The sequence below is a fragment of the Dromiciops gliroides genome, chromosome 4, assembly GCF_019393635.1.
Source record: "Dromiciops gliroides isolate mDroGli1 chromosome 4, mDroGli1.pri, whole genome shotgun sequence".
NCBI lineage: Eukaryota > Metazoa > Chordata > Mammalia > Microbiotheria > Microbiotheriidae > Dromiciops > Dromiciops gliroides.
In genome coordinates this window covers 494,541,233-494,564,421 of record NC_057864.1, presented here as the reverse complement: position 1 = coordinate 494,564,421, position 23,189 = coordinate 494,541,233, and the positions used below count along the sequence as shown (strand labels likewise).

The window sequence follows — 23,189 nt, the reverse complement described above, 5'->3', positions numbered from 1 at the left end:
AGCATGAAATCAATGGAGACAACTCTGTGCTTGGATTCCTTTTAGTAGGAAAGAATATTCCACAACACACGAGACAGCCAGACCACTTCGTGGGCCTGACACCGAGCATGACTTAGTTACATTGGAACAACATCAGTGCTGTGACCTCACTGAAAATAGCCGAGTATCTCTGGTCCTGTTACCTCCTGGCCACACATTTGTCTATATATTTACCCCATAATACTAACCCTACCACCTCCTAAAATGACCTTTACCCTAACCCCAAAAAGACATCCTCTCTGTCTCATTGGCCCCAGTCTAACCCTGAGCCCATCCCTCAAAATAACTTTCATATCCGGGTAGCTAGGTGGCACAGTGGCTAGACTACCGGCCCTGGATTCAGGAAGACCTGAGTTCAAATCCAGCCTCAGACACATGACACTTACTAGCTGTGTGACCCTAGGTAAGTCACTTAACCCCCAATTGCCTCACCAAAAATAAATAATTAAAATTAAACTATCATACTCTTATCCTTACACTAGATTTTAAATTTATATATAAGCATACACCAATATATGTAAATAAGCAGGAATAGAAATAATATGGAAAGGGAATAAAAGGTAAAATCGAGAATTAGGAGCCCCTTAATTAATGATGTTAATATCATCAGAGTACCATCAGAAAGAAATACCAACATTATTTAAAAGATTAAGGGAGGGGCAGCGAGGTGGCACAGTGAATAGAGCACCGGCCCTGGAGTCAGGAGGACTTGAGTTCAAATGAGGCCTCAGACACTTGATACTTACTAGCTGTGTGACCCTGGGCAAGTCACTTAACCCCAATTGCCTCACTTAAAAAAAAAAAAAAAAGATTAAGGGAGGGGCAGCTAGGCGGCGCAATGGATAGAGCACCGGCCCTGGATTCAGGAGGACCTGAGTTCAAATCTGACCTCAGACACTTAACACTTATTAGCTGTGTGACTTATTAGCTGGGCAAGCCACTTAACCCCAATTGCCTCACCAAAAAAAAAAAAAAAAAAAAAAAGATTAAGGGAGGAGCAGCTAGGTGGCACAGTGGATAAAGCACCAGCCCTGGATTCAGGAAGACCTGAGTTCAAATCCGGCCTCAGACACTTGACACTTACTAGCTGTGTGACCCTGGGCAAATCACTTAACCCCAATTGCCCTACCAAAAAAAAGGGAAAAGTTATAATTGGAACAGATACTAAATTTAAAAAGGGGAAAAAAAACCTCCCCAAACCGACGATCAATTTAGCTGATAAAGTAGCCAAAAGCATTTACTTTTGCCTCTTCTTCAGTCAGTCTTCTTCTCAAATTCGACTTTATTTTATTTTCTAGTCCTCTTTGTCTCCATCCCATTGAGAAAGGAACAACCAAAGCTGTTAAAAATAGATAGGGGTAGGACAGCTAGGTGGCGCAATGGATAGAGCACTGGCCCTGAGTTCAAATGTGGCCTCAGACACTTAACACTAGCTGTGTGACCCTGGGCAAGTCACTTAACCCTCGCTGCCTGGCCAACAACAACAAAAAAAAAAATAGGTAGGGGCCAGCAAAATAAATGTTCCCCAAGCCTCTCCCTTCTCTAGTCCTCTGGAGACAGGACGGATCCCGTCAGTGTGGCTCAGAGTTGTCTGGACAAGACCATTTCTACTGTAAAAACTCTCCTCCTGCTTCTGCTCACTTCCATTTGCTCAATTCACACAAGTCTCCCCCTCAGCATCTCTCACAGCACACTAGCACGCCATCCCTTTCATACACTACACTGTAGCCAGCCATTCGCTCCCCCATAGACGGGCCTCCCTTATTCTTTGCCCCCACAAAAAGAGCTTATACTTTTCCTTTGCCTTCTTTGTGCTCCTCTAATCTGTGACATCACCCTTTATTTCCAAATTCTGCGTCCTGTTTGGAGCTGGTCATGGGCTATGGTGGGACACTGGGCTAGGCCGAGTTTCAGCCAAATTTCTTTCCAGTTTTCCCAGCACTTCTTGCTGCCAGGCAGCTGGGATCAAACACTAGTCTACTATTCCACTTGTTCGTGCACACTTATCACCCTATTTCTTAGCCAGCACCAAACTGTTGTGACACTTACGGCTTTTGAGATCTAGTACTACTGGGTCCCCTTCCTTCTTAACAATTTGTTCCTCCAGGGCAGCTGGTGGTACACTGGTCCCAGAGTCAGGAAGATCTGAGTTCAAATCTGGACTCAAACACTTCCTAGCTGGGTGGCCCTGGGCCTTAACCCTGTTTGCCTCAGCTTCCTCAGTTATAAAATAGAGAAAATAACACCACCTACCTTCCAGGGTTGTGGTGAGGATGAAATGAGATTTATAAATGCACTTAGCATACATAGTGCCTGGTACACAGTAGGTACTATATAAATGCTTTTAAAATATCCATCTATTTCATTTACCTTGTCAACTTATTAGCAAACATGGGGCAGCTAGGTGGCGCAGTGGATATAGCACCAGCCCTGGAGTCAGGAGGACCTGAGTTCAAATCCAGCCTCAGACACTTAACACTTACTAGTTCTGTGACCTTGGGCAAGTCACTTAACCCCAACTGCCTCACTAAAAAAAAAAAAAAAAAAAAAAACTTATTAGCAAACAATTGAAGAAGCTCTTGATCGCTTTTTACTTCATCAATTATTATACTGATAATGGGTTTTTTTTTAATCTAGATGTCTAATGGCTTATTTCATTGGGTCTTTTTGTTTTTAAACAGCTCCTAGTTGGGTTTTTTTTTCGATATTGTTAATCTCTTCTTTGATTTTCAGGATTTGTATTTTGGTGTTTAATCAGGGTGTGGGGGATAATTTGTTGAACTGCGTCCTTTTATTGATTAAAGTGTTTTGTTGTTTCACTCATGTTGACCTCCTTTGAGGTTTTCTTGGTAAAAACAATGGGATGGGTTTGCCATTTCCTTCTGCAGCTCATTTCATAGATGAAACTGAGGCAAACAGGGTAATTGGCTTGCCTAGAGTCACACAACTAGTAAGTGTCTGAAGCCAGATTTGAACTTAGGAAGATGAATCTTCCTGACTCCGGGGCTAGAACTCCACTGCACCATCTAGACATGTTGTTTCGTTGCTATCATAATCTTTCATGAAATTTTCAATTCTAATATTTGTCCTTTGTCCTATCCTTGAGGATTAAGTTACTTTCCAATTAATTTTTTATCTTTGCCTCATGGGCCCCTTATTTTGTATATGTGTATATGTGTGTGTGTGTGTACGTGCGCATATATATGTACTTGTGTAATATATGTATATATTTTGTGTGTATATGTATGTGTGTGCATATATGTACATGTGTGATATATGTATATTTTGTATATGTGTGTATGTATGTGTGTATATATGTACATTGTGATGTATGTATATATTTTGTGTGTGTGTATATATGTATGTGTGTGCATATATGTACATGTGTGATATGTGTATATTTTGTGTGTATATATGTACATTGTGATGTATGTATATATTTTGTGTATGTGTATGTGTGTGCATATATACGTACATGTGTCATATATGTATATATTTTGTATATGTGTGTATGTACATACGTGTGTATATATATGTGCATTGTGATGTATGTATATATTTTGTGTGTGTATATATATGTGTATGTGTGCGCACATATACGTATATGTGTGTATGTATGTATGTATATATATACACACACATATACACATATATATATTACATTATGGTCATAAAAGATACTTAACTTTTCGGCATTTGTGAGGTTTTTAATGCCATAATGATACACGGTCGATGTTTGTGAAGGTGCCGTGCACAGCTGACAAATATGTTATCCTATTCCATTACTATTCTTCTCCAGAGATTTATCCTATCTGACTTTTCTAAAATTCTGAGAGTAAACTGAATAAAACCCTCCACAATTATTTTACTATTTCTCCCTGTAACTTAGCTTTTCCTTTAAGAATTTAGATCCTATGCCATTTGGTACACATATATTTAGTACTGACATCAATTCATTATTTATAGTACCTTTCATCCAAATGAAGTTTCCTTGTTTATTTTTTAAAATTAGGTCTATTTTTAGGGGCAGCTAGGTGGTGCAGTGGATAGAGCACCGGCCCTGGATTCAGGAGGACTTGAGTTCAAATCCAACCTCAGACACTTACTAGCTGTGTGACCCTGGGCAAGTCATTTAACCCCAATTGCCTCACCAAAGGGTGGGGGGGGGCCGCAGAATTAGGTCTATTTTTGCTGTTGTTTTGTCTCTGAGATCATGATTGCTATCCCTGGTTTTTTAAACAAAACATCTGGAGCATATTTTGCTCTTGCCCTTTAACCCCTTACTCTGTGCCTATCTTTCTGTTTCAAATCTGTTTCTTATAAACAGCAGTCTTTGACTCTGGCTTACAATTCTCTCTACTGTGCTCTTTCATTTTATCAGTGGGTTTGTCCCACTCAGGTTTGGTAATTGTATACTTTCCCCTATCCTATTCTTTTTTGGTTTTGTTGTCGTTTGGGGGGTTTTTTGTGGGGCAATATGGGTTAAGTGACTTGCCCAGGGTCTCACAGCTAGTAATTGTCAAGCGTCTGAGGCCGTATTTGAACTCAGGTCCTCCTGAATCCAGGGCCGGTGCCTTATCCACTGCGCCACCTAGCTGCCCCCATCCTATTCTTTTACTTTTGTTTATTGCCCCCTCTTTAAGAATGTTTTGCTTCTGACTAAACCCTCCCTCAATTTTCCCTATTATGCCCCTTCTTCCTTGTGTGTGTGTGTGTGTGCGCGCGCGCGCGCATGCGCGCGAGAGACAGACAGACAGACACTACTCTTCCCTCCTTTGACCAGTTCAAATGAGTGAGGTTTAAATGTTACCCCATTTCCTCCCACTTCCTCCTCTCTGATGACTTCTCCTTATGCACCTTGATTATATGAAATAATTGTGTCCATCCCAACTCTCCCTTTCCTCCTCACCCCATTAAAATCCATCTTTCTTTCCCTTTCCACTCCTAGGCCCTCTAATAACGCCTAATCCCCTTGGGGCAGCTGGATGGTCCAGTGGCTAGAGTGCTGGGCCTGGAGTCAGGAAGACTTTTGCTTTCTGGATTATTTTCCAAACTCTTCCATCCCGGACAGTAGTGGCTGCCAAATACTCTGTGGTCCAGATTGATCCTCCTCAATACCTGAATTCCTTCTTTCAGGCGGCGTTTTTCTTTTACCATCTGGGAGCTCAGGGTTTGGGCTGAGAAGTTCCGTGAAGTTTTCTTTCTGGGGCTTCTTAAAGAAGGTATCAAGTAGATTCTTTCCATTTCTACTTTGCCCTACGACAGCAGTCCAATGATTCCATTCTCTCTCATCTGTTTTCTTGGTGTTTATGTGCTTTGCATTTTCTTCTATCTGTTCCATCTTTTGACTTTGTTTAATATTTCTCAGTGTTTCATGTAGTCATTAGCTTATATTTAGTCAATAGTAATTTCATTGAATTATTTTCTTGAGTGCATGTTTTTTGCCTCTTATTCCTTCCTTGGCTCATTTCTTTTTCTTTTTTCCCCTCTACTGCTCTCATTTGGTTTTTAAAATCATTTTTAAAGCTTTTAAGCTTTTGCTTTATGTCTTCCAAAAACTCCAGTTGAATTCATGCCCGAGCTAGATTTTTCAAAAGGGCTTTTTTTATAGATGTTCTAGAGTCATTCTTTTCTGGGTTTGTGGCTTGAGCTTCCATTGCCTTACTAGCTTTTCCATTTCCTTTGGTGGCTTATTTTACAGATTAGGAAACTGAGGTAAACAGGGTTAAGTGACTTGTCCAGGGCCACATAGCTGGTACATGTCTACTGGGGCAGCTAGGTGGCATAGTGGTTAGAATACTGGCCCTGGAGTCAGTTAGACCCGAGTGCAAATCTCACCTCAGACATTAGCTGTGAGAGAGCCTGGGCGAGTCACTTAACTCATTGCCTTAAACATCCAGGGCCATCTACAGTCGTCCTGAGGTGTATCCTGCCACTGGACCCAGATGGCTCTGGAGGAGTGAGGCTGGTGACTGTGCACATCCCTCCCTCACTTAAATCCAATTCAGTGCAAGCCCTGACATCACCCCAACATCACCCTTTGAGAACAAGGACGACAGCTTTCTAGGGTGGTTGGTAGTCACCTCCTCCCTGACTTGATGCTGGAGGTGGACTCTGCACACTTGTGAAAGGAACTACCTGGAGTGGTCCTGGGCTACAGCTCAGGCTGGGGTCCTCCCAGCCTCCCATGCCCTCCAAGTGACACAATCAGGGGCAAATGCAGGGCAGGCTTGAGTTCTGCAAGCTCCTGATCCGGGTTCTGGCTGCTGCAGGCACACACGCCGGTACACTCCCCACCCTCTGCCCAGGGCCCCAGCAGCCCGTACCTGGCAGCAGGAAGAGGGGGCCCCCGTAGTCCCCGGGCCAGTGGCCGTCCTCAGCCTGGAGCTGGGAGTAAAACTTCATGCCGTTCCAAGCCCCCTGACGGGCCGTGTGGGCGGGGGGCAGCTCCTCGAAGTACTTGGTCTGCAAAGGAACCCCCTGCCGAGCTCAGTATATGTGTGTGTGTGTGGGGGGGGGGGGTGTTCAAGGCCCCGCACCCTCCCCCTGCGCATCCTCCCCTCCCGGGGGCGGGGGGCACCCACCGTGTCCAGGCCCAGGGCATGGGCTTCCAGGACTGTCTGGCCCCCGGGGGCCCCGGGGCTGTAGGTCCAGCGCTGCCGCCCCTCCTCGTTGACCAGGCGCCAGTGGCTCAGCTCCGTAGCCGGGGGGGTCTTGTAAGGGCCTCCCCTCCTCCGCAGACACCTGGGGGGGGGCGGACGAGAGTGACGGGGGGAGCCCCTTTCTGGGGGGCGGACAGACGGCGGGGCCCCTCCCTCGGCAGAGCAAGGTGGATGGAATGACTAAGTGACCTCCGCCCCCAGCCCCTCTCCCAGATGCCCTCCCCGCCCTTCCCGGCACACAGCAGGCGCCTCATGAGTGCAGCCGGGGCCGGGGCCGGGCCGGGGCCGGAGCCGTTCAGCGAGCGGCCGGCCAGTCGGACGGGCGGGCGTTACTGACTCCGGGCAGGGGGCGGGTGGTCGTTGGGCTCTAGAGCGGGCGCGGGCGCTACTCACGTGCCGTCCGTCATGGCTTCAGACTCGGGGCTCGGACCCTCCGGGGCGCGGGCTCAGGCGCGAGTCGAGCGGCCGAGATGGGGCAGCAGCAACCGCAGCCGAGACTAACAGCCAGTCTAACTGGCTCGGCTCGCTCGCTCGCTCGCGCCGCAGCCGCTGGCCGGGCCGCCGCGGGGCACGCCGGGAATTGTAGTCCGGCCTATCCGTCCCCGCGCTCGAGGCTGGGGCCACATGAGCCGACGAGCGCCGAGCCAATGGGAGCGCTGCAGGGGCGGGGCCGCCCGCAGACTCCGTGCGTCGATGGCTGCGGCCGGGACAGCTGAGAAGGGCGGGGCGTGCGCAACGAGCGGGATTGGAGGAGACCTGGGGCGGGGCCGGCCCTGGATGACATGAGGGGCGTGGCCACTCCCTTCTCCCTCCCCACCCACCCACCCAACCTCCTCCGCCGAGGCATGAATGAGCCTGTTCCCATTTCACAAGTAGGGAAACAGAGGTTCCGCTCCCCGCAATCTTCCCAAGGCCCTGGGCCCTTTCCCTCAGGGTGCCCCTTCTCTCCCCCCTCCGGGAAGCTGTCACACTGTGGCCGTTTGACCCGGCTGCTCTGGGGCGTCCGTTTCCTCCTCTGTATCAAGTGGGCTTGGATGGCTCAGTGCGTAGTGCTCCGGGCCTCGAGCCAGGGAGACCCGAGTTTCAATCCAGCGTCAGACACTTTATAGCCTTGTGACCCTGGCCAAGTCACTTCGCCCTGTTTGACTGTTTTCTCTTCTGCAAAGGAAGCTGGAGAGGGCAGACCACTCCGGTGTCTCAGCCAAGAAAACCCCAAGTGGGATCAGAGTTGGACGGATTGAAACAGTAACAATGGGGGCAGTAGAGGGCTCTTGGGAACGGGCTGCCTATCATTGTCTCTCATGCTCCCCTCTGAGGACGAAAATCTTTTCTCCATTCTCGCCCAAGCTCCTCCGCCCTCAGCCAGCATCCTCCAGGTGCCTCCGACTCGGCTCATGCCCCATCTCGCCTCCAGCCAGACTTTATGCTGGGGCCAGGGTGCCTGGGAAGCTCAGACCCTCCTGTTCCCTGTCCCCCACCGCACCCCCCTGCCGGGAGCATCTGCAGTTTGCTATGGAGCAGCTTCTAAATGGGAAAACAGAAGAGAATGCTAACCCGTAGGCCCTCTATGAAAATGCTTATTGTCTCCAGGGATAAGAGGGCTGGAGACTGCACCAAGCAACACCTGAAAAATGAGTGTTAAAAATTGTCTTCACCAGTAATTGGGGGGGGATCAAAATACAATTAAAAAATAAATAATGGGAGGCAGCTAGGTGGCGCAGTGGATAAAGCAGGGCCCTGGATTCAGGAGGACCTGAGTTCAAATCCAGTCTCAGACACTTGACACTTACTAGCTGTGTGACCCTGGGAAAGTCACTTAACCCCCATTGTCCTGCCCCAAAAAACAAAACTAAAACAAAATAAATAAATAATAGGATGCCAAGGTCACCCCCCAGCTGCCTTTCACAGGCTGGTGAGAGGCCTTGGATGGGATGGGGGGGAAGGGGCACAAGGGTTCGGTCAGAAGTTATCAGAACATGGGGCGGCTAGGTGGCGCAGTGGATAGAGCACTGGCCCTGGAGTCAGGAGGACCTGAGTTCAAATTCGGCCTCAGACACTTAACACTTACTAGCTGTGTGACCCTGGGCAAGTCACTTAACCCCAATTGCCTCACTAAAAAAAAAAAAATCAATGTTGAAAACTCTCCTTACATGTAATTGGGAAAAATAAAATACCATTAAGTGGAAAAAAAAGTTCTGAGTCATTTATCCCCAACCCTAAGCCACCATCGAGCTATCCAGAGGTGCCTCCTGACCCTCACCCTCCGGCAGTGCATTAGCCCTGAGCGTCAGCCAGAGGCTTGTGGAGGGGCTCCCCGGGGTTCCTTTGAGTCGGCCCCAGCCAACACACAAGCAAGAGCAGAAATCCAGAGGCAAACATGGAAAAGGGAAGCTGAACTCTCATTGCATGGAGACGTTTGAAGGGGGGCTAGCAGAAGACAGACCAGACAGCCACAAGCCCCCCTGCTCCTCACCACAGCCCTTTGCGGCCAGCAAGGACCTGGGAGGGAGGGAGCCGGGCCGGGAGGGGATCCGGCCCTGGCGCCCCTTGCTGCCCCCCCCCACTACCCTGCAGAATCCCCTCTATGCCACTGCTGGACAAAGGCCCTGCACAGTCACACTCTTTATTTCCATGATTGATAGCCACAGTCCCAGCTGCTGGTCAAGCATCCGCAGAGAACATTATTGTGTACATGCCGAGCACAGAGGCCCCCTCCCCACTGTCCAGCTCGTCAAACATCCGCCATGTCTAACAGGGTGATGAGATGACGCTCACAGACAAGCTCCTCTTCTCTGGTCCTTCGAATCAGGCTTTCTAAGTGTTTCAGCTTGTCGGCCAAAGACGCGTCCGTCTCCGAGAACGGCTGCCGCCGGTCAGCAGCCTTCTCATCCTGCGAAGGTGAAAGGAAAAAGGCCGGGGTCAGAGCCTGGCTTTGTACGACCTCAAAGAAGCTACGAGGTGGGCAGGTCTCGGACCTTCCTTCCCGGGCCAACAAGAGTCCCAGTCTGGCCAAAGGACAAAGGACAGAAAGATCCCACGTTCCCCTGGGCTGGCCCGGGGAGAGAGTGCGCCAAGAGATGTGCCAGCCTCCTGGGGGCTAGGAGGCCACAGCTGAGGAAAGAACTGATATCCCACCCCCATCTCAGGCTGGGATGGCCAGGGGGCTTTTGGGTCCAGTGAGAATTCCCTCCTCTTACACAGCTGTGAGCCCGAGACCCTGCAAAGGCAAGGCACCTGTCTGCATGCCCTGGGAACCTGAGGACGCACGTACTCATGCACACACGTGTGTGCACACATACCTACATGCATGTGCGCACACACACACCCATGCGTGCCGGTCACAGAGGCTAGAGGCCATGCTCCTCCCCTCGACACACACCCAACTTCAGGAAACATTTCCCCCAGCTCTGGTGGATGCTGACCTCCAGAGGCACCCCAGACGACCTTCAGCTCTGACCCTGGCACGAGCCCTCTCTCCCCCGACGTCCACTTTACCTGGGGGTTGGCAGCAGGTGCCACTCGGGGCACTGGCTGAAGAGTCTGAGGCATCGAGACGAGAGCTTGGGGAAGGTAGAGGGGGAGGGGGCTCGCGTCTGGCCCCTGCTCCAGGTCTTCAGCCAGCCACTGCCGCAGCTGATCTTCAAACCTAACGGCAGACAGGACACGGCCTTCAGAAATCCTTTCGGGGTTCATACAGACGAGAGTTTGGCCTCGTTCCCTCCTGTCTACTCCAGGAGCAGAAGCAGGGCGTTTCCCGCCCAAGGAGCCCCGCCGTGGGTCAGGGGCGCGTCAGCGGAGGCTGACCTGCTTCCAGTCTGGCTGGAGGCCCCCAGCTGAGAACAAGGAAGGCCAAGAGGCCAAGAAGCAGCACCCCCTCCCCAGGCCCGCAGGGCCTCTGCTGCAGGCCTGCCTCCTGCCCGGGCTGCTTTTATCCTCTGCGGGTCAAGGCCTCCACATGGACCCATCCACTTTACAGGGAGAGTCACAGCAAAGTTCTCTTCTCAAAATGCCCTCCCAGCAGCCCCCAGGCTCAGCTGGTGCCCTTCCCATAGGCGCATCGTCACCAAGATAAAGAGCAACTGGGAAAGGGAAGGGGCGAGAGGGGAGCGAGACGCCTTAAAAAGGACCCGAGAGGGGTTTGAAAATGTAGGAGCGCGGGGCAGCTAAGTGGCGCAGTGGATAGAGCACCGGCTCTGGAGTCAGAAGTACCCAAGTTCAAATCCGGCCTCAGACACTTAACACTTACTAGCTGTGTGACCCTGGGCAAGTCACTTAACCCCAACTGCCTCACTTAAAAAAAAAAAGAAAAAAGAAAATGTAGGAGCACAACCCCAGGCCAGGAGGCCAGTTCCTGACACACACACACTCACTTTCTCCCTCGCTTTCCCCTTTCCCTCTGTCTCTCCCTCCTCTTTTCTCTCTCTCTGTCTGTCTCTCTCCCTCTCTGTCTCTTCCTCCTCTTTTCTCTCTCTCCGTCTCTCTCCTTTTTCTCTTTTTCCCTTTCCACTGCTCTTTCCAACTACAGAAATGAGGCCAAGAAGAAAAGCAAAGATGAGAGATAAGGGAAACACCCCGGTCTTCCTGCAGCAGTGACCCCCTCTTACTAGGGTCTGCCCGAGCTGAGCCCACCCACCACCCAGGCTCAGCAGGAGAGAAGGCAGAGGGCCGCCTGCCAGCCCATTCACTGCCACTCCAACAGGCCCCTTGGGCCGTGGGTCCAGAGAAAGGTGGGGAGGGCTGAGGCCTGCAGGCCCTCCCTGTGGGGCTGCCCAGGCCTGCACCCTCCCGGGGGAGCCCAAGGCCGGAGGACCCGAGCTCTAGAGCAGGGAGAGAGAACCGGCCCCTTCTCACCTGCCGCTCTCCGCCTTCTCCAGATGAAGGCTGGCAGACAGGCGCCCTGGGAGCAGCTCCTCGGCTGAAGCCGTTCGGGTGAGCTCCTCGGCGTCGGGCACTCGGCTGACAGGGCCACTCTCCGAGCCTCTGGTGCTGCTGTAGGGAGCGTGGAGCCACAAAGAGGAGCCCTTGGCGGGCGATCGCGAGGGCTTCATGCCCAGACTGTCAGAAGAAAAAGGGATGGGTCAGAGACAGCAAAGTGACAAGAACAAACTGACCTGCTGAGTGTCCATCCGTGACTCCCATCACACCAACAGCCTGAGACTGTGCTCTAAGAGAGGGTGGAAATCCTGTCTTATCAAAAGGCTTTTCTTAAGGGATGATGACCGTTAGGCCACGTCAGATCACTGAGGCTGCCAAGGGCATCACTATGCAGAGAGCTGGGCCTGGTCAGAAGATCTGAGTTCGAATCCAGATCAGACCCTTTCTGGCTCGGTAACTTTGAAAAAAACTGAGAATTCTAAGGGCTAGTGGTAAGGGGTGGGGGGTTGGTGGGGGGAGAGACCAGAGAGGGGCAGTGTTCCAGGCCCAAGATGGCCCAGAAACAGAATCTGGAATGTCCACCATGAGAACAGCAAAGGCCACTTTGGCCCAAACAAGGACTGGGCAAAAGGGGATCGTGTCGACTATGCCCAGAGAGGCAGGATGTAAGGGGCTTTCCATGCCCAATGGAGGGGTCTGAATGGGGTCAAAGGGCATCCATGGAGCTGGGCAGAGCAGCCTGATCAGGCGTGCTCTTGGGAGAGTCTCAGCCAGCAAAGGGAGAAAACCCCTCCTGGGTTGTGGCCTGAACCAGCGGGTGGGAGAGGGAGAGCGAGGAGGGGTTGGAAAGAAGAGAGGGTTATCAGGGAAAGACCAGTCTTGTCAGGTCCACCTGAGATGGGCAGGGAGGTGCCCGGGGGAGCTGTGCACCAGCCCCACCTCCTGGACCAGTCCTGGGCACCCACCCTCACGGAGTCAAAGGCAGAAGGACAGAAGGACACTCCCTACACATGGGTCCAACAACCAAAGGGCCCGGGCAGGAAACTGAACTCACCGTCCCAGGCCGCATCGCTGGGTGTCCTTCTGTGTCCGCAGCCGGGCGTGCTCCCAGGACCCCGGGACCTTGTAGCTTTTTAAATGGCTTTTGAAAAAGTAGACACAGATCTCACCGTCTTTGCTCAGAGCCTCTGAGGAGACAAAATGATGAAGGAATGAATGAGTGGATGGTACTGGCCAAGATCACAGCCCCCTGGTAGCCAGCATGCCCAGCAGCGTCCTGGCCAAGTGCCAGTGTAAGAGTGTAAGAGCACCCTGCTCCAGGGGCTCAGCTTCAAACTTCCCTGGCTGGCGTGTCTTGGGGCCACGAGGGAAAAAGAGGGTTTAGGCGGCCAAGGCCCCCGTGGTCCCCATGGGGGAAGCCTAGGAAACACAAAGCATCTGGCAGGGGACTCCTCCCTCCCTCCCCCATGCCCGAGAGGTCCTTCTCCGTGTGTCACTACCTGAGGTGACAGGCAGTCTGGGAGGCTTCCAATCACGTAGCTTGTGGTTAACGCACAGAGCTATGATGTCGTCCCATGGAATCTCCTCCACAGAGGGTCCCGTCTCTCCCCAGGCCCACAGGTCTCTGTTCCTCCACTTGCCGTATGTTCGACCCAGAAGATTCTCCACCTGAGACTGAAGAAGGGGCTGAGTCTGGCAACAGCTCGGAATCTGGGAAACATACTGGGAAATCATGGTGCACACGAGTCTCCAGGGAGCTGAAAAGACCCGAGAGCTTAGGTTAGGGCCCGGCCCCATAAGGCCTCTCTCCCCTGGCTCAGACGCCACGCCCCCTTCCAGCCTGCTACAAGAGACCTCAGGGGGCCCTCCTCACCCCTGGCCTGGGAGACAGAGACAGCTGGACACTGAAGTCAGCAGGACAGCCAAGGGGCAGTGGATGATTCCTAATGGCCACCTGCCATGTCCCCGGGGGGTTAGGAGCCACGTTGGCAGAGGTAGAGGCCATGGCACAGAGTTCCCCTGCCCTCGGTCCTGGCTGGCCTCAGGGACCCCTGGGGAGCTCAGGCCCAGGCCAGCTGCCCAGGGCTGAGCCACGACCCTCGGCATGAGGCCTCACGGCACTAACAGTGCCGGAGAGCATCGGGAGAAAGACTGTGACGGCTCTGAAAGACGCCGAGTCTGCCTGACTCTCCCCGCTGACCGTGCCAAGGTCCCACCAGCCTCCCCTCAGAGACAGAAGCCACATCAAACAAGGGAGCAGGAAATTCCCCATGTCTCCACTTGAGCCAGGGACACGTCTCTCCAGAGCCCCTCGCTCCTCAAAGCCTCGCCTGACAGAAGGGAGACCGTGGCCAGCCTGCACGTGGCAAGGACCCCAGGGGTCCTCTTTGCAAAGGGCAAGATTGACATGATGGATGTGATGTGGAGGATGCTGGAGCCAGGATCACCTCTACACCCTCCGGCCATGCGGCCGGGCACACGGCCTCCCGAGGGCTGCTCCCCATGCCGAAGAGGGGCAAGCCGCTAGGGTGGAGGGAATACCCCCTCCCCCCCAAAGTCTCTTCCACTGACCCTTCCTGCCCTCTACCTCCTCTATCCTTCCTGGCACCCCCTGCCTTTCTGTCTGGCCACCTAGACTGCAGCCTCGGCCTTCACGGGCCGGCAGAGCTGGGCGGGGGGGGGGGGGGCGGACACCTACCACCCTTGGGGGGCAGGTCCATGTGGGGCAGCTGGAAGGAGAGCATGGTCTTCTTGAGCCAAGCCAGGTGGCTGGGCGCGTTCCACTGAAGGTGAGGAAGCACCTTGCTGCCCCCTGGCTCAGCAAACTCAGTGATGGGCCAGGACAGGTGGCAGAGCTGCTCGGAGGAGGCCACGTCCGCCAGGAACTGCAGCACGCTGTTGAAGAGGTCAATGATGGCACCAGGCTCCTGAGAGGCCAGGCCAGCCACACGCCGCTCCTTCCGGTCATAGAAGAAGCGGTCACTGAACTCCCGGCTGACACCATCCTCGATGAACTGCGGGAGAGTCTGGCAGCAGAGCTCCAGGGAGCTGGGGCAGTGAGAGAGCAGCCACTTCACGGCCTGGGACACCTGGGGGGCACACATGGGCGGCAGCTGAGACAGGAGCCCAGGGGTCTCAGCCAGCCAGCCTCTCTGGGCCTCGGGGGCCAGATGACAAAGTGGGGGCGGGCACTGTGGCCAGGTTCTTAGGGGAGCATAGTTAGCGCCACTACGGAATCCGGGCCTCCTCAACAGGACCACCCCACAGCGCCCAGCGCTCATCTCTCTGAGGGCTGATACCCATGCTGGGAGAGTTCAAGGATCCCAGTGCCCTCGATGGGTGGGCACTCCACCTGAGGGCAGGGAGCGTCTACAGCGGGTGCTGCGGATCAAAGGACAGCACGGGCAGCAGGCCTCGGCCCAATCTTACCCTGTTGGTGCCCTGAAGGTCATTGACTGCGGCTGGGATCTCCACCACAATGTAATCTGAAATCAGCTGGGACAAAACCAAGTCCTGCAGCATCAGCCCTTGGAGAGACACAGACAGAGCACTCAGGGGACGCCTCCTGGGGTGGGGCCCCCTCAGGGCTTTCCTTCACCAGCACATCAGCTCCAGGCCATCGGCCCCAGCCTGCACAAGCCTCATCTCTCCTCCGTCCCACGCCTCAAGGAGACCACTGCGTCTAACACGGGGCCCCCACGGCCACGAGGCCCTCTGCACGGAAGGGAAGCGCCGGAGGCAGGGCTGTTGCACGCAAACAGATCTTTGCAGGCAGCCCACTGACTCAGAAAGCCCCTTTACCATAGTCTACACTCCGATGCTTTGACAGATTCTGTTAGATATTTCCCATCAGCATCTGGACGTGGCCAGGGCTGGCGTGAGCCCCAACGCCGCACGCTCTGGCCAGAGGGATCCCAGCCAGGCAACAGTGGAGAAGCTGAGGCTACACTCCAGCTCCTGTGGGGCTGTTGGTGGGCTCTGCTAAGGGTCCATCAGGCACTTCTGGAGCGGGCGCTTTGAGAAATGGGAGACTCTTCCTCCCTGGGCATCTCTCCAAGGAGAGGCTGGGGGATCACAGCTCACAGCTGTGTTATGGTCCTGTTCCTTTGGGGAAGGGTTACACTAGATGCCCAGAAGTCTCTCTCTACTCTACGGAGTCCAAGGGCCAAAGAGAGAGCAGGCCAGGTATGGATGGAGGGGGCAGGAAAGGGCATCTGGCCTTTGACGCAGAGACCCCAGGGCTGGGCATTTGACCTGAGAAAGTGCAAGACCCCAGACACTCCAGCCGGGTTTGACTGGCTCCCTATCACTGTCAAGGTGTCTGGCATTCAAGCCTTCAGAGCCTGATCCCCACCCCCACCTCTCCCATCTTGCTCCTTTACCCCCCAACCCCAAGTCACACGTCCTGTGCAATCCAGGCACAGAGCTCTGGCCTGGAGCTACCCCCGTCCTCCATCCGAGCCTCCTGAACATATGGACTGGTCTTCAGCCAATTCTCTCCAACTGAGCCTGTCTGTAGCATGTCTATACACGGTTGTTCACATGTTGTCCTCCACCCCCACCACCCCCTGGCTGGGAGCCCCTTGAGAACAGGGGCCGTCCTTTGCCATGCTTTGGGCGCCCAGCTTCACGCAGTGCCTGGCCCTTCAGAACAGCATGTAACTGCAAACAAGGAGATGGTCTGTAACCGGAGAAAGGCCAGGTGGAAGGTGAGGGCGCCCAGCCAAGGAAGGGTGACTATGGAGTGTCTGGGAATTCCTGGGGAGACCTGTACGAACTGAGAGTGAGCGAATGATGGAAAGAACAATGAACTCAGGTGAGGCCCTGGGCAATTACAGAGAGCAGAGTCAAGGAAGTGAGCCTCTTTGTCTCCTTTTCAGAGGTGGGGGACTATGGGTGCAGATCACCACACCCACCACCGGTCACTTTGGCAGGACTGTCTTTTTCCCCCTCTCTTTCTTACTCCTGGTTAGAGGAAAAGGCCCGTTTGGGTAGGGAAAAGATAGGGATTTCTATGGAAACAAAGGGAATGCGAACCAAGGAAAAGAAGGCAGGTCCGTGAGTGAGATGGGGGAGCAGGTGGGGTGGGGACATGCCACGAAACAAGGCCGGAGGACCCCGCAGGGATCAGCCCACTGGGGATGGACAAGGACTCTACACGCCTCAGGACATCCCCCAGGAAGGAAGCCACGCTGGTCAGCACTCTCTGCTCCCTCCCTGTCCGCGAGCCCCTCACACACCTTCCTCTACTTCTCTGGCGGTGGCCCCCTCCTGGCGGGGCACGAGGACCACCAGAGGCACCAGGGGATGGAAGGGCTTCGCCTGCAGGAGCTGTTTGAGCTGCAGCAGGGCCGAGAGCCAGTACGTGTCCTCCTCGGCCGTGTCTACGCTCTCCCCCGGGGCGGGCAGCAGGAGGAGGAGGCCGCTGGTACCCAGAAGGTCCTTCTGCATCTGCGTGGCATCAAGGGCCGAATCGCTCAGCAGACCGTGGGCCGCCTAGAAGAACATGACAACAGCACAAGTGGGTCAGGAAGCGTGCGCTGCCAGACAGGCTTTGCTAAAACGGTTCACACGCTCCGGGTGAGTTACCGCCCAAACTTGAAGTCGGTAACATTCCATCGATGGAGGCTCAGGCCCGACTTCCCAACTCGCGCCTTTTGATGGGAATAATAATCATGTGCATTTATGTGGCACCGTCAGGTTTCCTTGGGGTCTATGAGCGCCCTGGGGGGAAGATGCTATGACTGTTCCCATTTAGCAGATGAGAAAACTGAGGCTGAGGGAGAGGTGAAGTGACACACCCAAGGTCCCACAGCCGGCCAGGCTGGAGCCCCCACCCACCTTGCCTCATCACGCCAAAGCCTGAGCTCAGCAGGCGCATTTCTGGCTCCCCCCGAGGCCCAGGTCGCAGGGCAGGCCTGGCCTGTTACCAGCAGGCTGACCAGGAGGTAAGCACAGCCTTTCTCACGCCGTCCCTCCCCCCTCTGTCACCACGAGCTTCATGAGCAGCCGAGTCAATGCCAGAATCCCAGGAGCTCAGGCCTAGGCTGGCCATCCTGACCACAGAGCAGGAGGCATAGCAGGCACAGACGCCAAGGGCAGCCAGGTGGGTTTCCCCACAGGAGGAGACGACTGGGAGCTAGAGGCCTGGCTCGTCCTGCTTGCTCCCTCCTTCACACCTCTGGGTGAGTCACTTTACTCGGAGCCTCACGGTCTCGTGAGGCTCCACGGGGGCAATGTCTTATGCCCAGAAAGCTGGCACTGGGTCAGGAAGACCTGGCTCTGGTCCTGCCTGGGACACATCCCAGATGGAGGACACGCCGCCTCCATGTGTCTGAAGGGTCAGATAGAGCTTCCCCACTGGGGGACCCCACCCGCTGGCCCTGACCTCCGAGAGCATCATGAGCTGCCTACGGCAAGAAGCGACCCCATAGATGGTCATGATGCCCACCAGGCCTGTGTCCTTGCTTCCCTAACCGGGTCCTGCAGGCACCTCACACGTGGTGGAAAGTGACAAGGGCACCATGGCTTCAGAGAGCCCTCCCAGGGTGGCGAGCACCCAGCCAGGCCTTGCTAAACACGGACCAGACAAAGGAAGGAGTAAACAGTCCCATGGGAGGACAGGGCATGGCCTCAGTCACTGCCATCACCACCAGCAAGACTGGCCCCTCACGCTTCCTGACATCCAGCAGGGAAAGGAGGCGCTGAGGCCCAGGCCACTGCTCGGCCACCACACATAGACATGCATGTGCAAGCATGTGCACACACAGATGCGCACACGTGCAGGCACATGCACATGCAGGCACACGCTGCAGACACACATGAGCAAGCATGCACACATGCTCACACACAGACACACATACAGGCACACACGTACAGACACACGAACACACACATGTGCATGCATACACGTACCTTGATGCACACGTTGACCCAGACCGTCCTATTGCCTTTGGTGCCATAGGTGTTCAGCAGGGTCAGCGTCTGAATCCCCTCTGAAGAGTGACAGGCGCCATTTTGTACATCTTCGCAGGCCATGAACTTGACTTTCAGCCAGTCTACTAGAATCCTATAAGGGTGAAACAAAGTATTCAAACCCCAAAGATAAGGAGGAGAGGCCTAGGACACGGGGAATCTGGAACAGACGTCCCCAGATCTAAGCTGCCTTCCCATTTGGAATGCCCATCCGTGGAAAGACCCACGGCCAAGCGGGGCCCGGGCCAGAGCGAGCATGCACAGCTGACTGGGAATGCCTGGCATGTGTGCTCAGGGACTGCTGGGGGTCCCGAGTGGGCCCTCGGAAGCAGAACTCACCTGCTGGAATAGCCAGAGGCAGGTTCTTTGCTGTCAGGCAGCATCAACACCAGCTTCCAGAACACCTGCTCCCTCTGCCCAGGGTGATACTCAGCAATAAGGGCTGGCAGGTCCAGGGGCGTCCATACAGCTTCACTGAGAAGGAGACCCCAGGTCAAGAGTCAATCATAGAGTCCTCTTCCAACACATAATGAACCGTTAGCCCCATTAACAAACCTGAGTAACTGCTGGTAGAAATATTGGACCTTCATTTGATGTATCGTCTTGTTTCTCATCCATCGTAGCCTAAGAAAGGAGGAGAAGCAACCGTTTCAATGTCCTCGGACAAGACTTGCCAGACTGGCCTGAGACTGAGCACTACCCCCACCCCCAACAGCCTCATGGCAGTAAGAGCTCGGTGTCCCTGACTCGTCCCTGGCTGGCAGAAGCAGCATGGAGGGGGAGGAGGAGAGAAACCACAGGCCAAGCACCAGTTAACCTGCCATCTTGCTTCACAGGCCCCTGGTTAGCAGGGCCTGGTCTGCCCATGCCCTCTCCTCTCTAGAGGCACCCATGTGGCCCCTTCTCATCCCCAAGGCAGAAAGTTCTGTCTATAGAACATCCAGTTTCTTCAGGGAGGGGGGAATTAGTACAGCCCCCTCCCCAGGAAATAAGACTTATTTTCAAATACTTTGGTATGGAAACAAAACAAGCCAAATCCCCGGAAACAAAGACAAGAACTAACCTTCTAAAATTCTTTCCTGCATTTACTCTGACCCTGAAAATCCAATTCATTGAAATCTAACACACTCAGGTCCAAGGTCTTCTGTAATGGACACTTCTTTTTTTTTTTTTTTTTGGTGGAGCAATGAAGGTTAAGTGACTTGCTCAGGGTCACACAGCTAGCAAGTGTCAAATGTCTGAGGTCGGATTTGAACTCAGGTCCTCCTGAATCCAGGGCCCATGCTTTAGCCACTACGCCACCTAGCTGCCCCCCATATTGGACATTTCAAGTAAAACCCACAAGCCCTATTCCCTGACTCTGATCACCCTGGGACCCCCGAAGGGCTTCACGTGAGGCCTGTCTAAAATCAAGAGGCTTGTACCACAACCCTGGATTTCCCCCCTTTCCCTTTCTCTTCATGCAAAGACCAGTTAGGAGAATGTTTAAGGGATGAATAAAAGCCTATGTAGAGATACACATGTTTACATACATGGTATACTCAATATACACAGACACGTGTGCATCTGTCTGTGTTTATGCTTAGAGTGTACGACCATCTAGTTCAACCTCGTTTTGCAAAAGAAGAAACAGAGGGCCAGGTCACATGATCAGGCTGAGCTCGGCACCTCCAAGCTCCTTCTCTCTCACAGGCCCCCAGCATTCTTATCATCCAAGAGACTCATCTGCTCCTTTGCCCCCAGCTCTGCAGAAAAGAGGCTCATTCCCAGGGAGGGGGGCAGAGATGCCCCACAAAGGTGTTTAAGGGCAGCCCAGACGCAGTCAAAGAGACGGACAGAAAGGAAGAGCTCTGTCACCGCCTCTCCCTCAGACAGCAAAGGTGCCCCCAGGGAGCTTTACCTTCGTGGGCTACAGACAAAGAAGGGCAGAAGGGGTGGAGGCAGAGCACCATGGGAGAAGTCACTGATGGACCAAGTCCATCCCAGAGGGGCAGACACTGAGCAAGTCAACAACTGGCAGAGGGTCCGGCGGCCCCAACAATGGGGCCCACACTGGCTTTCTCACCCAAACCTTTATGAGGACAGTGCGCTGGAGGGAAGCCTGCAAGCAGCAGCGCCCCCGCCCCCGGGGATCTCTGAGTCAGGTGACTGGGCCCCAGGCAGAGAGATCATATGACACGCCCCACCACCCCCACCCAGACTGCCTTTATTCCAACAGACTCTTCTCCACCAAGGCGCCTGATGCCACATGTGACATGACAAGGGACAGAGCACAGCACCATTTGACACCCCATGCCTACGTATCAGGTTCCCAAACACCGCAGAGCTCTGCAATGAGGCTTATCACCTCTCAGAAGGATTGAGTCTAACAATCCACACCTAAAGACTAAATGGATGAAAAAATGCTGAGTAGCAGTGACTCCTTGTTGGGCTGGTTCATTAGTACGAATCTTGGACATGTTGCTCCTGGGGATGGACAATAAATCTGAGTCAAGACTCTAACAGAAAAAAGAGAATGGCCCGGATTGCATTTGGAAAATGTACAGTGTTTTCTACAACCTGTGATGGTAAAAATAATTACCACAGGGGGCAGCTAGGTGGTGCAGTGGATAAAACATCAGCCCTGGCTTCAGGAGGACCTGAGTTTGAATTCGGCCTCAGACACTTGACACTAGCTGTGTGACCCTGGGCAAGTCACTTAACCCTCATTGCCTCACCAAAAAAACCCCAACAAAACACAAAACAAAAACAATTACCAAAGACACAAGTTTTGGGCAAACTTGTTATCATTGATTAATTCCTGCTGGTCAGGGAATGACCACGCATCTCCTTAGTTTCTCATGGTCCCAAGAGAGTACTACCTGTCCAGGATTTTCATCCCTTTTGGATAAGAGGCAAGTCATTACACATCAATCAAATCTAATTGGGTAACATCATTTGAAAGTGGGTTATATTAAAATGAAGTCCAAAAAAAAAAAATGAAGTCCAGGGATGACATTAGAGAAAGGACTGCAAAACCCCAAGTCAAGTTGGTCAGGGCAAAATCCTTCATCTAGGTGTGGTTTAATCTCATCGGGAAAGTCCTTGGGCTATCTAGACAACAGGATCTGTCTCCACCCAAGGCTCTTTTTGCTAGCTTGGCATTGGGGTAGGTTTGACAGCCATGAGATTTGAAAGAATCTCTCAAGGAGGCCTTGTCTTCAGGTGAAGAGAAGACCAAAAAGGGGAGATCTCTGGGTCCCCAAAGATATTGATTATTAATCATTATTTCTCACAAACCTTAAACTTCCTAGGCCAAAAATCTGTCACTGAAATCAGTGATCTCTCAGTGATCCCAAATCATGGAATTCTACAATATGCAAGGAACAACCTAATCAGCCCAGGGACAAACAGAGGCAAAACAGACCCTCCCCTCAAGAAGCTTACACTCTGCCAGGGAAAACAACGGGGACACAAAGAAGGGGATACAAAGTAACACAAAGCACACCAAGATCATCTCTTGAGGAAGGCTTGAGCCATGAGCAAGAGGGCGAGGAGAGAGGCCTGCAGTGGCGGGGAACACCTGAGACAAAACCTGAAGGGAGCGACGGAGTCTAGGAGGTGGAGGTGAGGCAAAGGGCAATGGAAGTGGCGACCTGAGCCTGAGTAGGGGAGGACATTGAGCAGGATGCAGGAATATGCATGAGAGATGGACGACCAGAGGAGAAAAGAGGGTCAGCGGGTGGTACACTGAGAGGTCCTGTGGGAGACGGCCTGGGAGAACTGAACAAGAGGCCAGGTGAGGAGGTCTGACCACCATCCACACTGCCGGAGGCAGGGCTCTTTGCATGGAGGTACAAAAGGAAGCCTGGGCCATTTTCTTTGGGATTTTTGGTGTTTTAAAATAAACCGGGGTTCTCACTAAATCCAGTTCACCAATTAGAGCATCAATGATCCGATTCCACCTTCCAAATACAGCAACTACATGCCGCCTAAAGTCACATGCTAAACGCGTAAACTAATTCTGTCTGAAAGATTAAAGTCACGGGAGGGGGAGGAGGAGACAGCTGTCACAACCCCAAAGAATGGCTGCTTGAAGCTTCATGGGGCCACCACACTAGGCGGAGGTGCTCCAGGAAAGAGGGGGCTCTGCATCCCCCCCCCTTACCCGGAGAGCACAGCCCCACCCTTACCTGGTACAGGAGACCCCCAATTTCCCTGCGTGCCCTAGATTCAGGACCCCCTTGGCCAGGTTCTCTTTAGCAATCGGACACTCGGCACTGGGGGACAAGGCCTGCAGTCTGTTGCTGAGATCCACACAGCAGGGCGCTGCAGGGAACGCTCTCATCTGTCTCTTAAGTTTTTTCCGGGCCGCGACAGCTTCTCTCCACCTTGAAAGCAAAAATACCCATGTTTGGTGACTAAGTTGGCGAGTCAGGAAAAAAAAGCCATCAGAGCGAACGATGACCACTTGGCAGCAGCTAAGAAGATAGGGGCACCGAGGACACATAAGGGCTTATTTTGGGGGACAAATGCAGCCTGTGTTCATGTCCAACAGGTGTTCATCAGAAATTGGGTTCTCTTTCAACAAGCCGGCCGTCCCTGCCCCTCTACCAGCACTTCCTCACACTCACAGACCCACTGACAGAAGGCCAGTTC

At 53.3% G+C, this 23,189-nt stretch overlaps 2 protein-coding genes across 6 annotated transcripts in view; both read right to left on the bottom strand.

Annotated features, from left to right (window-relative positions):
• LSS (lanosterol synthase) overlaps window positions 1-7,263 on the bottom strand; it is a 29,556-nt gene extending 22,293 nt beyond the window's left edge. The window contains 3 exon segments of the mRNA XM_044002114.1: window positions 6,366-6,504; window positions 6,624-6,783; window positions 7,095-7,263. Of these exon segments, the coding sequence (XP_043858049.1) occupies window positions 6,366-6,504; window positions 6,624-6,783; window positions 7,095-7,108 (313 nt within the window). The 5' untranslated portion in view covers window positions 7,109-7,263.
• Window positions 7,264-9,318: 2,055 nt separating this feature from the next.
• Window positions 9,319-23,189, bottom strand: part of LOC122754214 (minichromosome maintenance complex component 3 associated protein) — a 37,197-nt gene continuing 23,326 nt past the window's right edge. For all 5 annotated transcript variants that reach the window (XM_044002426.1, XM_044002425.1, XM_044002427.1 and 2 more), the window contains 12 exons: window positions 22,724-22,921; window positions 19,107-19,175; window positions 18,891-19,025; window positions 18,492-18,645; window positions 16,817-17,072; window positions 15,006-15,103; window positions 14,275-14,665; window positions 13,076-13,333; window positions 12,631-12,763; window positions 11,553-11,756; window positions 10,197-10,347; window positions 9,319-9,591 (listed from right to left, as the gene is read on the bottom strand). In XM_044002426.1, coding sequence (XP_043858361.1) covers window positions 9,433-9,591; window positions 10,197-10,347; window positions 11,553-11,756; window positions 12,631-12,763; window positions 13,076-13,333; window positions 14,275-14,665; window positions 15,006-15,103; window positions 16,817-17,072; window positions 18,492-18,645; window positions 18,891-19,025; window positions 19,107-19,175; window positions 22,724-22,921 — 2,206 coding nt within the window. In that variant the 3' untranslated portion in view covers window positions 9,319-9,432. The remainder of the gene's footprint in view (window positions 9,592-10,196; window positions 10,348-11,552; window positions 11,757-12,630; window positions 12,764-13,075; window positions 13,334-14,274; window positions 14,666-15,005; window positions 15,104-16,816; window positions 17,073-18,491; window positions 18,646-18,890; window positions 19,026-19,106; window positions 19,176-22,723; window positions 22,922-23,189) is intronic.